Source organism: Macaca thibetana, chromosome 3 (genome assembly GCF_024542745.1).
Source record: "Macaca thibetana thibetana isolate TM-01 chromosome 3, ASM2454274v1, whole genome shotgun sequence".
NCBI classification, from domain to species: Eukaryota; Metazoa; Chordata; class Mammalia; order Primates; family Cercopithecidae; genus Macaca; species Macaca thibetana.
In genome coordinates, this window is record NC_065580.1 from 19,014,900 (window position 1) to 19,030,656 (window position 15,757).

General features: G+C 46.2%; 2 protein-coding genes across 21 annotated transcripts in view; both read right to left on the minus strand.

The window, feature by feature from the left end:
* NDUFB2 (NADH:ubiquinone oxidoreductase subunit B2) overlaps positions 1-15,757 on the minus strand; it is a 1,166,996-nt gene that overhangs the window by 744,181 nt on the left and 407,058 nt on the right. Inside the window, exon 1 of one of the 19 annotated variants that reach the window (XM_050782295.1) lies at positions 11,714-11,718. The exons of the other annotated variants lie outside the window; for them this stretch is intronic. The gene's annotated coding sequence lies outside the window, so the exon portion shown is untranslated. Of the gene's footprint in view, positions 1-11,713; positions 11,719-15,757 lie in introns of those variants that run through there. 19 annotated transcript variants of the gene reach the window in all.
* TBXAS1 (thromboxane A synthase 1) overlaps positions 1-15,757 on the minus strand; it is a 195,609-nt gene that overhangs the window by 60,441 nt on the left and 119,411 nt on the right. For both annotated transcript variants that reach the window (XM_050782249.1, XM_050782248.1), the window contains exons 6-9: positions 12,010-12,098; positions 9,534-9,682; positions 7,378-7,508; positions 2,738-3,052 (exon numbers count right to left, since the gene is read on the minus strand). In XM_050782249.1, the coding sequence (XP_050638206.1) occupies positions 2,738-3,052; positions 7,378-7,508; positions 9,534-9,682; positions 12,010-12,098 (684 nt within the window). The remainder of the gene's footprint in view (positions 1-2,737; positions 3,053-7,377; positions 7,509-9,533; positions 9,683-12,009; positions 12,099-15,757) is intronic.

The window sequence follows — 15,757 nt, forward strand, 5'->3', positions numbered from 1 at the left end:
GGTAAAAGGTGCATGCGTGAGGGCTTTTGAATGGAAACACTTGCTGTGTCCTCCTGGCAGATTGACATAACTGGATGTGACTATGGTTATAGCTGGTGGGATCGACTCCTGTGGTCCCGTGGCTCTCTAAATGATACCACACATTCTAGACCTGATTATCTGCTGCCTTCTACTGCCCTGCAGGCCTGTGTATGGAAGGAAGATATTGTTTCATAGACATAACATTGCTTCTCAATTGGTGATTGAATTCCTGCAAGATGAGGATCTGACTTCTGTCTCTTAGAGCTTCTGCCCCCTCTCCTAGCCTCTGCCGTGTCTACTACACTGCTGGACACTCTTTAGATGCTTCAAAACCCTTAATTTGAAGTGCTTTCTGGTTTACTGAGACCAGAGTGCTGGGCTTCCCTCCAATGCCTTCCTGGGACAGCATGCTAAGCTTCCTTTGAGAAGTCACCTTCCTGAGTTCTCAGTCATTGACTTGAGCATGATTGACCTAGGGCTGGAGTCTGATTGGTGTAAGCCTATCAGGGACCCCATTCCCCTTGCTGCAGAGGAGTTGGTTCAAGAATGGGCAGCGGGCCGGGTGCAGTGGCTCACGCTGGTAATCCCAGCATTTTGGGAGGCCAAGGCAGGCGGATCACCTGAGGTCGGGAGTTCGAGACCAGCCTGACTAACATGGTGAAACCCCGTCTCTACTAAAAATACAAAATTAGCCAGTTGTGGTGGTACATGTCTGTAATGCCAGCTACTTGGAAGGCTGAGGCAGAATTGCTTGAACCCAGGAGGTGGGGGTTACAGTGAGCCCAGATTGTGCCATTGCCCTCTAGCCTCGGCAACAAGAGTGAAACTTCACCTCAAAAAAAAAAAAAAAAAAAAAAGGGCAGCAACCTAAGCATTCTCGTCAGGGTGACTCTGTCTGGGAATTTTAAGCCACACACCCTCTCTTCTCCATTGGTTACAAGCAAGGAAGTGTGTAGTCCCAGACACTCTTGACAGGCTTCTTGGGGCTTTGAGAGGACAGCATGACAGAGTATGGGGCCAATATAAGAGAGCACAGCCAAGAACTGGGGAGACAGAAATGGACCTGTGCACCAGTCTGAGACCTAGACAGAGATTCGCCTGGAGCCGTATCTATTCCTGAGCTGCTCAATTAAATGTACTCAGAAATACACATTTATGAGTCTTTTTGTTTGTTTTTACTTTTGTTTTTGTTTTGCTTAAATCAGTTGGGTTGGGGTTCTGTTATCTGCAACTAAATGCATCCTAATAGATTGCCTCCCTTCAAGCTCGGTTTACTTCTTTTGCGCTAATGCCCCCTAGTCACCGTTGGTCCCTCCCTCTCCCCTTTCCTCAATTTAAGAACAAATACACAAACCACTGCATATAAAACAGAATAAGATGGGTTGCAGGGTTATTTGGATTCATGGCTTGTTGAGATTCCATGCCCAAAGAATATTGATTAATGGATCAATGTCAATCTGGAGGGAAGTCCTGTCCTGTTCAACATTTTAATCAATGACTTGGATGAAATAGGAGACATGCTTAGTAAGTCTCAGATGACACGAGGCTGGAGGAATTGCTAATATAACAGATGGCAGAATCAAGATTCAAAATTATTTTGACTGACTTGAACAGTAATAAGGATAAATATAAACTCTTGCGTCTAGGCTCAATAAATCAATTGTGTAAGCAGGGTTTGGAAAGGCCCAGCGTGGCAGTTGTCATAACTACTTAGAACTTGAAGTTGACCATAAGCTCATGTTGAGCCTAAAGTTAAGACAATTAATTAGTGACACAGTGAATGCAGTTTTCAAATATTAAAAAACTGCTGTGAAGAAGAAACACTGACTTTGCCTTTACTTCCCCAGTAGAAGAAAAAAGTAGAATTTCCTGGGAAGTGGTTTTCAGTTCACTGTATGAAACATTTTTTAATGGTTCCAGTAACAGAACAGACCACCTTCCAAAACTGTGAATGTAATAGCAATTATATCAGAATGTAATAGCAATCATATCAGAACGTAATAGAAAGCATTCCATTGTGGTGGTCTTCCTTTTAAAGCACAGGTTTAAAAAATGAATCTCTTTAACAACTCACGAGCCAAAGTTATACACACACAAGCATCCAGAGGAAAAAATGAGGTGATAAAGTAGTCTTGCCCAGTGCCCTCATTATATCTGCTACAAGAGATCAAGAGGGGCCTCATCTAGAAGAAATGCCCAGAATCTGGCCTGGGCGCTGACGGGCCCCATCTTCCCTTATTCTATTTGTGAGCCTCCTCCTCAGCTTCCAGTCTTCAGCCCAGCTTCAGCTTGGCCTGTCCTTTTGTCCACTCCTGCCTTCCAGCTTAGCTCTCTTTTCTGGCTCACACCTGCGTCCCTCTGTTTGGTAGCTCCAAGTCAGATATTGGGAAGCCATAACTCCTTCCCGAACCCTGCCCTTTGGGCCTGACTCCTTCCTGAGCTTCCACAGCTTCCTCCAGCCAGGCCTGGCTTCGTGGACTACCCCAGACAGCGAAGGTGCACACACAATTTGTCTTTTTGTTGTGACTGTCGTTCTCAACATTCCATTTCACTTGCTAACCCGGAGAGCGGGAGAAGCCGAACAATGACCCTATTTCATCTTATAAGCTTAGAATGTGATATTAGCAAGTTATTAAAAATAAGTTTCACTTCCACAAACACAACATCAATTGTCCTACGGATATCCCATGGGTAACTGGACCCAACTTGTACTCACGTGTTTCTCCTTAAAAAGGTCCACCTCTCTCAGAAGCTTCTCTTGGCAGTCAGGGTTGGTGGCCAGTAGGTAGGTGGCAAAAGAAAGTGTGTTGGTGACGATTTCATAGCCAGCGATGAGGAAGATGAAGGCCTGGCCCACAATCTCATCCACAGTCAAAGGCCTGGCCATGGGCCCGGCCTGGTGTTGCCGGGAAGGGTTCGGCTTGCATCGGGTAGAGGAGAAGACATCTCCGACCATGTCAAAGTCTTGCACGCCCACGGGACTTGCAGAATGTCGGGCATCCAGGACCATTTGGAGGAAGTCCCTGCGCCTCTAAGGGGCAAAAGGAGGAAAATGTACATTTTGACCTTACAGTCATGCAAAGTGAGGCTTCCTGGAGAACAAAAGAGGAAGATAGATGGGCGTAGCTTTTGAAGAGCTCAGTAGGAACAAGGTTCCTCATTGCTGGGTTATCTGGGATGGTGAGAACCTGGAAGCCACCTGAATGTCGCTTAGTATGGCACCGGTCAGGCAGGTTCTGGGGCACTGAAGAGCAGCCTGGGCTGCTGCCCTGAGCAAGGCAGAGGCCATTCTATCTGGGCTAATTTGAAAGTCATTGAACCACTTTGGTAAGTAAAACAAAGCAGGTCATGGAACAGTATGCACAGTGGCTCTCGTTTCTGCAAAAACAGCAAATGTACTAAATATATCATCACCTATATCTGTCTATGCATAGACATTTTCTAGCAATGCCCCCACCCAACAGTTCACAATGAGCTGGAGGAGGCAGGGAAACCAGGAGGGGGCTTATATTTTTTACTTTATGCATTTTGGTACTGTTGGTTGGTGGTTGGTTTTCCAACAATAAAACAATGAAAACATCACATAGATTTAAAACCAAGCATGTGCTGTACTGCTCGCTTATGTGCAGCTTAGAACTTAGATGGGCAGCCACCAGGTTTGCTCACACAGTAGAAAGTTAACAGAAGTGGGGGCAAGGGGAGGGGACTAGTTTGGCGGTGCCTGTCTTCAAGGTCTCCAGGCTTTGCCTTCTTCATCCCCTACCCTTCATATCAGATCTTCACATTGGTTCCCTCTTTTTCTCAGTAATCCCCTACCCCCATTTAAGTAGTTAGAGCTTTCTTTCCATTTTCCCTACCTCCTTTATCAGTCATTTGCATATTCTTCATATTTTCACTATTACTCATTGTAACAATAGGAGTGTTTCTATATTGCCTCTGTGTTAACAGAGCCTATTCCTAGAACATCCCTTCTTTGAAATTCTCTTTAACGTCATGAAAGACAGCCAACACATTTCCGTTTTCTGAAGTTTATGGGACTAAAATGGCAAAAGGAGAGCATCAGAATCACCAACAGAAAAATATTAGAATTTCATTCAAAGTACTGTGCTAGTTGCAGCATTTTCTCAATTCATTGGCCTCTGAATTTTGATTGCATTAATAATCTATGCCACACACATGAGTGTCTGATTCCATCTTTTTTTTTTTTTTTGAGTCTTGCTCTGTCGCCCAGGCTGGAGTGCAATGATATGATCTTGGCTCACTGCAAACTCTGCCTCCCAGGTTCAAGTGATCTTCCTGCCTCAGCCTCCTGAGTAGCTGGGATTACAGGCGTGCACCACCACGCCTGGCTAATTTTTGTATTTTTAGTAGAGGAGGGGTTTCACCATGTTGGTCAGGCTGGTCTCGAACTCCTGACCTCAGGTGATCTGCCCGCCTTGGCCTCCTGATGATTCCATCTTTTAAGATTGTTGTTGTTTCTTGTGTGTTTGCTTTTTCTCCTCCATAAGATTATAAGCAATTCCAGGGCAGGTCCCCACCCTCAACCCCTGACACCGTGCCTAGTTTTGTGCTGAGCACATGTTAGATGTGCAGTCCATGACTCAACAGATAAAAACGTAATGCAGTGCATGCATTTGGAGGATGGGTGTGTTGAGTTTGATGACAAGTGCATGCCCTTTAGAGCGGGGATCTTGGATGCTGACACTTTTGTAGCTCTACTGCGCCCCAGCCTTGTGACTTTGGAAGGTGCCTACTGGGATCCTAGCAGTGCTCAAGGTTAAGACTACAGGCGCCACAGACCTTGAGTCTAAGGAAGCAAGGCCTCAGCTTCCCATCAGCTTGCTGGGTTGTAGTAGCTAAGAAAATGGTGAAGGGTCAGGGGTAGTTGGTGGCTTCATTCCACCCTGGCCCTGCTCGTTCTGATTTTCAAACGACATCCTCAAGGGCTGGCTTTCTCCAGCTTCCTTTCTGCTGCTTGGTCAATGTCTGGGTGCTGGTGTGGTCCCACTACTGGCCCTGCTTCTATGGAGCAGAGCTGGGGCAGGGTCAGGTAAGATGGCACGCAGGGGAAGTGAGCATGCTTTGCTCCCTCAGCTCTGGGACACCAGCACAGGACCCCAGAGCACCCCCAGACCTCTCAGTCAGTCCCTCTGAAACTCCTCGGGGTATGATACCGTTGTGGTCCCTGAGGCTTGGCTGTGGCTTTGCTGAGGTGGTGTAGGAGTAATGATGGGAGGGAGGGCACAGCCACCTCTGCACTGGGTATTTTTCCACGGGCAAAACTGCAGCCAGCATCCTTTCCTCTTATCCCAGCCCAGACAGGCTGCTAAAGGGCTGTCAGAGTCTTGCAGAAATCTGTCTTAACCTCCAGCTACAGAGGCCAGAGGAAAGGCCACTCTCTAAGGCCCGTGCGCTGGAGAGGAACATTAGTATAGATGGGTTTCTTTTATTCACACTGCATCAGGGAGGCTATCTGAACACTGCCCACTGAGGACTGAAACGGTGCTGGTTTATGGTCCTATCCAAGGAAAATATGCACCCTGATAGATGTAGGTGTCTAATCCACCCATCGGCTAGAGCTTAGAAAAATATTTACCTTTTAACATCTGTGCCACATTTTCACTGCGCAAACACACATCTGCTTGATGGAATGTATACAGACTTTAAATGGTTTTAAAGCAAGTTTTCTTAGTAACCGTATAGCTCTGTCTTGACATGGCTGTCCTGGATTTGTGGTTGGGAGGCTTTTCTCAGATCAGCTCATTGTTTGAAACAAATGGCACTAGAGTTTATAAAAGGAAAAGCTCTAGGCAATCCCAGTAATTGGATCTTTAATAACCTCTCACCTCTTAGTAAGTCATTCGGTGCAACAGTTTTAAATTTTTTAGCCTGATTCCACAGCCAGGCTAGGGATGCGTGTGTGTGTGTGTGTCTGTGTGTGTGTGTCTGTGCGTGTGTCTGTGTGTGTGTGTGCGTGTGTCTGTGTGTGTGTGTGCGTGTGTCTGTGTGTGTGTGTGCGTGCGTGTGTCTGTGTGCGTGTGTGTGTGCATGTGTCTGTGTGTGTGCGTGTGTCTGTGTGTGTGTCTGTGTGTGTGTGTCTGTGTGTGTGTGTGTCTGTGTGTGTGTGTGTGTGTCTGTGTGTGTGTGTGCGCGCGCACGTGTGTGTGTGTGTGTGTGAACACTCTCAAAAGGTGGCCCTTCGTAGCGATGTTGAAGGTTGAAAATGGTTATTTCTTTATCCCTCCTCCCCCGGCTCCATCCTCATTCTGCGGAGACACATGAACCTGGATCAGAATGTTCTGTCCTTTTAGGCCTCAGAGCCGGGCCAGGGATGCCAGTTAAGCTGCTTCTTCCCACACCTCCAAGGACATGCGAGTTGAGTTCACAGTGGTGTGGGCTGAGGGGGCTGCAAGCTTGCCTATACCTTCCCATGCCTTCTGGATCTAGACACGTTTGCTGCGCAGTTCTCAGGGTGTGAAGCTGCACAGGACACGGTTGCTGCCCAAGGCTGCCCAGTGTATCAAGCCACTAATTGACCCGTGATTTCATTCCAGGCCAATGCCTTCACAATTGGACCTCACCAATTCCTCTGAGCCATCCAGTCTTTGAGACAACCCTTTTCAAGTTGCATCTTGCACGAGTCAGCTAAGGAAAAGCCATTTCAGCCCTGTTTTTTCTTTTTAGTAACTTTCTTTAATGCGACAAGGGCTTTAAAGCCCAGATTTACACATGCATACGCATATCCAGTATTGAAATGCCTTTCTTCCCACTGAAAACTCCTCTTTCTATTTTAACCAAGTTCAATCAACAAATATTTACTTGATTCCTACTATGTGCCATGCATAGTGTAAATCTGCAAGGAGGAAAGAAAATGCTAGGTCTCACACGAATCGTGTGGGGTTGACTGACAGTTGCCGAACTCTCTAATAAGCATGCTGTTCATGCTGGAACATGAAAACCCATCTTGCTGGGTTTTCAATATAAAGAATGTGCTCATGAAAATTGCATGTGGGCACATTTACCCAGAAAATTCTTCTGGGCTGCTCTAACCTGTGCTTAGGGTGATGCTTGCATTAGAGAGAGAGTTTTGGGAGCGGCTTTAATTCTACCTGTCTGTGTCAAAGGACGTACACATTGCTCTAGGCTCCTCTCTGCCGTCCCACCCTCCCTTTCTTGTCTGACCTTCTTCAACCTTCCTCTGTTCTCTCCACTGTCCCTGGAAGTTGTAAGTGGTGGATTGCTGAAGGATAGCACGGTGTGATGTGCGGGGCTGAGAGGGAAGGGAAAGAACCGAGACAGTGATGCCAAAGTCAGCTCCATTCCATTTCGAGGCTGTGTCCTATTAAAATACGTTACCTCTTCGGCAGCTTGCTGGTCCCGCAAGGCAATCACATTCCTAATGAGTTTGTTAAAAAAGCCGTTCAGTTCATCTCGGTTCTTATTGGGCAAAATCCGGGCCAGTGGGACCATTATGGATGGAAATGATACTTGAAAGAGAAAAACAAAAGTGGCATTGAAAAGGGGGTGATAATAAACCAGGGCCATTAGACGCCTGTTCCTGGGAAGAGAAAGCGGGCCTGGAATCGGAGCCGTTTTTGAGTCCTGCCCTCCCCGCCGCACTGCTGCTTCTGAGAGCAGGGCGATGTCTCACTCCCTCTCGGTACTCCTCACCATTCCTGGCACATAGTAAGCACTCAATAAACATCTGTGCAATTAATCGAGTCTGCACTTCCATCTGGCCCTCAAGAGGTCAAGTTCACCCTTACAAATTAATGTTTCAGGTCCCGGGGATGGAGCTTAAGGTCTTCGTACTTCATCAAGAGAGAAAGGATTACAGGCTGTTTCAAGCCTTAGCAAGTGGTGGAAGCTGATGTACTTTTTACAAACTTTCTGGTCATTTGCATTTTTTTTCTTGTGGATAATTGTCCCCAGAACGACCTCCTGAATTGTTCCCAAGAGCTGCCACTGCAGCTGCTGGCAAGGATACTGGCTGTCGCTGCGGTGGGTCCCTCCCTTGCTGGCCCCTGGGTGCAGCATGGGCCCCCTTGCTGCCATGTGCTGGGGACTGGGCTGCCAGGGTCAGGGACGCTTCATCTGCCCTGGAGAGGGGCACTGGCTGGGTTCAGCTTCTCAGTTTCCATGGTGGATTCACCCTGCACCGGGCTCTATGGGGGCTGGGCTGGGGAGAACATCTCCAGACACACATGCTCTCAGAATGCACGGGCCCGTTTTCAAGAGCCAGAGTCCGAACCAATGCGACACAGCAGCAGGAGGGCCCTGCAGAGGCAGAGAGGTGGAATAGAAAGGATGGCACAACTGAGCCACCTGCCCCACGGGCCTGGGCCATGGTTGAGGCACAAGGTGCAGATGCAGCCTGGGCTGCCTCCAGGAGCGGTGGAAAGGGTGAAGGAAGAGACTGCTGGACACTCAGAGTGACTCTGCCCACGATTTCAGGGTGGAGCCAGTGGGGTGACAGGGGCTCCAGTGGACATTGGCTCAGAAATGGGAATGAAACTGGTCAAGGAATGAATGGAATTTACCAGCCCAGCAGAATGGTTAGAAATCATGGCAATAATCAATACCAATCATAACACGTCAATGCTCCTATAAAGGCAAGAAGACGCTAGAATTGGCCAGAGGGCAAAAATCTCACTTCTACAATAAAAATAAAATAAGGCCCAGTGCGATGGCTCACGCTTGTAATCCCAGCACTTTGGGAGGCCGAGGTGGACAGATCACCTGAGGTCGGGAGTTTGAGACCAGCCTGACCAACATGGAGAAACCCTGTCTCTACTAAAAATATAAAATTAGCTGGTCGTGATGCTGCATGCCTGTAATCCTAGCTACTCAGGAGGCTGAGGCAGGAGAATCGCTTGAACCCAGGAGGAGGAGGTTGCAGTGAGCCAAGATCGTGCCACTGCACTCCAGCCTGGGTAACAAGAGTGAAACTCCATCTAAAAAAAAAAAAGTAGTAAAAAATAAAATAAAATAAATAGACCAGTCCCCATGCATTGGGTAACCTACTCCTCATCCACCACGCAGGATTTCTGTGTATTGGGCTTCAAGTGGAGAAGTCTTGTGAAGAGGATTTTGTTGGAGGAAAGAAAGATGCCCTAGGAAATGAAAGGCTTTGGGTTCCAGTCTCAGCTCGGCCTTTCTAGGCCTGTTTCTCACCTGAGAAATAGGGACAAGAAGATTTTTCTCATAGGGTGATTACTAGGACTAAGTGAGGCAACGCACACCCAGTGCCTAACACGGTGCGTCCCCACTGTTCTCACCATGGCGGTGGACCACTTACCACCAATGCCAGGGCTACAGCACTGGGAATAAGTGGCTCTAGGCGGGTGGCAAGAGGAACCCGGTGGCTCCATAAGACAAAGCCTCTGCAGGGGAACACCCCGAGTGCCCTTTCCCAGTGGCGGGGACAGAGCCCCAAAAGCCGCCCCAGCTGTCATAGGGTCTGCCCGACTTGCTGGAGTCATCGCAGCGTCCCGGGCTGCAGCTGCACTTACAGAGTAAAACCAGGATAGGTCTGGGGATGCAGAATTCGAAGAAACGCTTGCAGTGTTTCACAAAGGGATCCTCAGGGGCCTGCTGGGAGTCCACCGGGGTGCCGAAGGCGACGCTGGCAACCACATCTGTGGTGTAATTGCAGTAGCACCTACGGGAGATGGGAACACAGGGATTTGAAAGGACTCTGGCAGGGGCTACCCACAATGCCCCACTCCAGAGGAGGAGGGCCTGAATTGCCTACGATGGCTCACCCAGCCCTGCAGATGTGCCCGGAAGGAAGAGGAGCTTCTGCAGATCTGTGGTGAGGTGGAGGGAGAGGGGCTCCTGGATGGGGCACTCTGAGCAGTGACGGCAGAGCGCGGGGAGACAGGAAGACCTGGTAGCCAGCTCATCTAAACAAAGACCTGGGAGGGGAGGAGGGCACCGCCTCTTCCACCTTCGAGCTTCAGGCAGCCGCGGTCAACCAGAACACAGCCAAGTACTAAGAAGGACACTTTACATTTTCCTCCCTAGGAAGGAGAGCAGACAGGTGACCGAACGCCTACATGCTGTACTCAAAGCTCCGCACAGCCCAGCTCAGGCCAGAATCTAATGATTAATTGATAGACATCAAATTGTCATTGATGAATTAACAACCTAATTATCTAGCTTTATTAACTTTGTCTCCCTCTTCCTCTTAATGATTTTACAGTTTTCTTAATAGCAACAAACAAAAAGCAAGGGCTCTTAGCACTCAAATAAATACAAGGCCAACTTTAAGGTAGGCTTCATGAACATCTGTATATTATTACATAAAACATACATTGCACTTTAGAAACAAACAGAAGGAAAAGTGTCTGGCAGGAGCGCCAGAAAATTTAACCTCTTAGGCTTTGGGAAAGCTGCCCCCTCAAAAGGCCATTTTAAACTCGAATGATTCCTTTTTGCTCTCTTATAGGAGTAGTCAGATTAAGTTCTTTCCCAAAAAGCTAAAAACTGGGTTATTAATATCTTTTTACAATTAAAAGGCCAATTTTTGTTCTCAGTGTAGGCACACACTTAACTCTTCTTGTACATAAGTTCTATAACCACTAACTTATCATTAAGGAATACATGACATTTCCAAATGACTTTTTTTTTTTTTTTTTGAGACGGAGTCTTGCTCTGTCACCCAAGCTAGAGTGCAGTGGCGCAATCCTGGCTCACTGCAAGCTCCGCCTCCCGGGTTCACGCCATTCTCCTGCCCCAGCCTCCCAAGTAGCTGGGACCACAGGCGCCCACCACCTCGCCCGGCTCATTTTTTTTTTTTTTTTTTTGTATTTTTAGTAGAGACAGGGTTTCACCGTGGTCTCGATCTCCTGACCTTGTGATTCGCCCGCCTCAGCCTCCCAAAGTGCTGGGATTACAGGCGTGAGCCACCGCGCCCGGCCTCCAAATGACTTTTAAAATTTGCACTGCTTTTATTGAAAACATTTCTACAATTGATTATACGTTTCCCTGCTAGAGTGAAAACAAGAATGAGACTGCTGAACGTGATTTCATCTGATCCTGATGGGTGAAGATTTAAGGATCTTAAGGGTTATTTACTTTGCTTTTATAGCTGATGAGGCCACCTTATCTTTAACCAACTCATGCATCCTATAATAATCAGAGAGAATGTGGATGAAAAGACCGTGTAAACTGGTGCAATACTAGTGTTGGTGATGATTATGTTATTATTTGATTAGCAATGATAATAATGAGTCAATTTCTGGATGATTCACCATCCCACTTTATTCTTTATCTGCTGTAAGCCATGATTTGGCATAAAATGACTAAAGCAAAGGTGGCCAAATCTTTTGGCTTGCCTGGGCCACATTGGAAGAAGGAGAATTGTCTTGGGCCACACATAAAATACTGTAACACTAACGATGGCTGATGAGAAAAAAAAACTGCAAAAAAATCTCACAATGTTTAAGAAAGTTTATAAATTTGTGTTGGGCCACATTCAGTGCCATCCTGGGCTGCTTGTGGTCCGCGGGCTGTGGGTTGGACAAACTTAGACTAAAGGTGTTTATTTAAAATAAAAACCTTTTAGTTACAAAATGATGAAAAGCCAGATAATCAGTTATTTAAATTTGGTGTCCACCACTAAGTCATGGCTTCTGGGCTGAGGTGCATCACAGTTTTTCTTGAAGTGAAAATGCTTGAACTTCCCCCGCCCCCGTCCCTGTCCTTTGGCGCAGGCCTGTCCTGCCTGTTCCTGGGTCTGTGGAGGTCAGAGGGTGGATCCATCCACAGGTTCAACAGGACGCACATCCCCTGGCTCTGCTCACATTTCTTTCCCATGTTAAGTGGGTTTCTTTTCTGTTTATTAATCAGTCCATCCATGCTTTTATGAGCTTCTAGCGTTTCCACTGTTTGCTAGTCCCAAGGTAATTGTCCAGCAATTATGGACAGTTACAAGAAGCAGTGATTCAAAAACTCGATTTCTCATCTGTAATGCAGCAGCCTTACCTCTGGATGTCAAATGCGTCCCCAGATTCTGCATAGCGTTTTAAATGAGCCAGGAGAAGGTCGCAGGCTTGGCTGATGAGGGGAGTCATCTGATAATGGATAACAAAGGTGTAATTAGGGCACCATGCCGGGAGTACACCTAAATTGGCTGCAGATGAAGAGGTTATATGTGGTGCTTTCTGGGAAAATGAACACCGTTTGGAAGATATTTTTCACACAGCTAAGATTCAAGAGGAAGATCCTAAAATTTGCAAATATTCATGAAATACAATAGCTCTAAATGTCTATTTTAGCTTAAGCATTTTTTATCTTTGGAAGCAAAAAAGAAGAACAGATTTACAGTGAATACGGTGAAATAATTTTGAAAACGATTATTAAGTGCTTAGACAAAACTGAGAATCAGTGCTCAGTTTCATGACATTGGGTTCGCATTAGCGAGCAAAGAAAGCCTAATCCATATGCCCTATCCCTGGAATTACCCGAGTTTACGCTTGTGTGTTCCAATTGTATTTTAGATCTTTCACTAGAATACTGAATCTTAGTATCCAAAGGAACCTAAGGTCATCCATTTCAACTTCTTATTTAACACAGAAATTATTTATAGAGCATTCCTGATGGACGGTTATTCGTTTGTGCTTAAGCCACTAAGCTTTCGAATACTGGGAAAACCTTGGCTTCAAGATGCCTCCTATGCCCACACAGGGCAATTGTTAGGTTTCTTTTTTTTAATAGGAAAATGCTTTTATGTTAGAAAATTCCTAACCTACACAGAAAGGTGGAATGGCATAATGAAGATTCACATAGATACCCCTCAGCTTCAACAAACGGGTGGGCGGAATTCTTTGTGGAGCCTGCCGGCCACCCATGTGACCTTTTATTCTCTCTTGCATGATTAAAAGGCCAAGCTGAAAATACCAAGCAGCATTATTTTGTTCGGTGCCCATTGTAGAATAGCATCACAGCTAAAGCAACGTGCTCTAATACATCGTTCTGAGCATTTCTCACGGAAGACATAAAATGTAATCTATGTTTAGGTTTGATAATTTTGACACTAGAATATTAAGTTCTCGAGGTCAGGGAGATTTTAGTCTGTTTCTTCATTTTTATAATCCTAGCACCTAGAACAGCGCCTGGCACATAGTAATTATTTGTTAAGTGAATGAACGAATCATTGAATCATACTGATTATGTAATACCCACTCCTTCGTCTTAAAGTCTTGAGGCACTGGGAAAAGTTATAAAGTTAATCTGCTTGTCAGAAGGTATGTTGTTGTACTGAGGCAAAATCTGACTTCGTCTAACAATCTTTTGCTGGTTTCATTTCTGTTCTCTTTGTGACAGTGCTCTCAACGCTCAGACAGCAGGTACCTGTCTTATCTGCTCCCCATCTTCTCCTAGACAACTGTTCCCATCCTTTCTTTCTTTTCTCTCTTTCTCCTTCCTTCCTTCCTTCCTTCCTTCCTTCCTTCCTTCCTTCCTTCTTTCTTTCTATTTTTTTTTTCTTCAGACAGACTCTTGCTCCACTGCCCAGGCTGGAGAGCAGTGGCGTAATCCTGGCTCACTGCAACCTCTGCCTCCTGGGTTCAAACAATTCTCCTGCTTCAGCCTCCCAAGTAACTGGGATTACAGGTGTGTGCCACCACGCCTGGCTAATTGTATTTCTTTTTTTTTTTTTTTTTTTTTTTTTAGTAGAGATGGGATTTCACCATGTTGGTCAGGCTGATCTCGACCTCCTGACCTTGTGATCCGCCCACTGAAGCCTCCCAAAGTGCTGGGATTACAGGCGTGAGCCACTGTGCCTGGCTGCCCCCATACTTTCAATGGGGGGCTGAACCATATGGCTTGCACACACCTCTCCTGCCTTATTGCTCTCATCTTTATCAGGGTCACTCCTAAAGGTGGCCTCATAAGTGGAACACAGTATTTCAAGTGTGGACTGGTGTATGGTAAATGAATCACTTCCTGAGATCTGTACCCTACACGTCAATTGCAAAGCCAGGTTTATGTTGACTTTTTTAGAAGACAAACAATGCAGGCAAATATTGAGTTTCAGGTTAATGAAAACCACAAGGTCTTTTTCCATGGATGATAACCATGTACAATTGCTACTTCGATTTTTTAGGGCCCATTCATTAGAAAGGCATTAGTTGTCCTGCCTTGTGTTCTGAGCAGAACGATCTCTTAACTTCTCTGGAATATTCAGGTGCTTGGAGACACCTGGTAGAGTGGGACAGCTGGGTGGCTATTGACGGGATGTTGGGAGGACATGCAATTTTATAGGACCCCTCTCCTCTGCAGTTTCCTCCGAGTCAGTCCCCCAGGCTCTGGGTGTAAGGAAAGAATTGTGTCACCAGGGGCCCAACTCTTCTGTTGAAGGAGTGGGTCCTGTAGATGGCGGGTGAGGGGGTCCTGTAGGTCAGAGCTGCAATGGCTGCATGAAGGCTGCCACGTGGAGGCGGTAACCAAGGCAGGGGCAATGGCCTGGACAGCGCTACGGACGGCTGAACAACAGCTCAAGGAGCAGAACGTTCAGAGCATAACACACCCAAGTGGAGAGACGGCAGAGCATATGAGACGCATGAGTCCCCTGTTGCCAAGGCTCATGGAGGGAGGGCCATCTTGGGAAAATGGATTTGCTGTTCATAAAGCCACAGAGCTTGGAGCGCGGGGTATTTGAACACTATTGGGGAGCAAAAGATGTGTTCACTCATTAAAATCCCATTACCTGGCCAGGCGTGGTGGCTCATGTCTGTAATCTCAGTGCTTTCGGAGGCCAAGGCAGGCGGATCACTTGAATTCAGGAGTTTGAAACCAGCCTGGCCAACAGAGTGAAACTCCTCTCTACTACAAATATAAAAATTAGCTGGGTGTGGTGGCAGGTGCCTGTAATCCCAGCTACTCAGAGAATCGCTTGAACCCGGGAGGTGGAGGTTGCAGTGAGCCAAGATTGCATCACTACATTCCAGCCTGGGTGACAGAGAAAGACTCCATCTCAAAAAAAAAAAAAAAAAAAAAAAAAAAAAAAAAAAAAAAGAAAAATCCCAGCACCTGCAACACTGGCTATTCTTTCTTCATTCTGTCTGAAATTTAGTAAGTGTGCCTTCTAAGCCTTCCTTCAGTTGGTCAGTCTGTAGACGGGCCCCGGTGCAGACCCTTGTGGCCCTCCACTGGACAGCTATTATAGGTAGCCACAGAATCATTCATCATCACTGTTTTTGGCTCTTGGGCTACCCTTGCATGCACCTAAGTAAATACTCAGCCAGGCACCACTTTACTGATGAGTCAGCTGGGGAAGACTTTGTCAAATGATTTGCAGAAACAGAAATGTGATTTACCTCATCTACCTACCTGGAAGTCCACTCAAAAGAGAAAAATAAGTATGACTATCCTGATTTATTCTTAGTATCTCTGTGTTGATGCTTCATGACTACTGCATGCTTTTCTAAATTCGCACAAACCATCGATTTAATAATCCATCAGTGCAAAAGGGTATGTAAATGGGTCACTTAAAATGGCCTCTGGGCTCCAACTTCCAAGAAGTCTCAGTCTACCCTTAACGTTGGAGAAGTCAGTACAGTCTAAGCCACATTTTTATGACTAGCTTTACCGGTTATCTTCCTTCAATTATCTTAATAAGTTTAGTGGTACAAGTGAACCCTAGTTTAATAAAATCCCATAAACCTAAATACCTTTTAGATTTATTTCAGAGGAATAGTAACATGGTAAAAAAAAAAAAATCTATCTATCT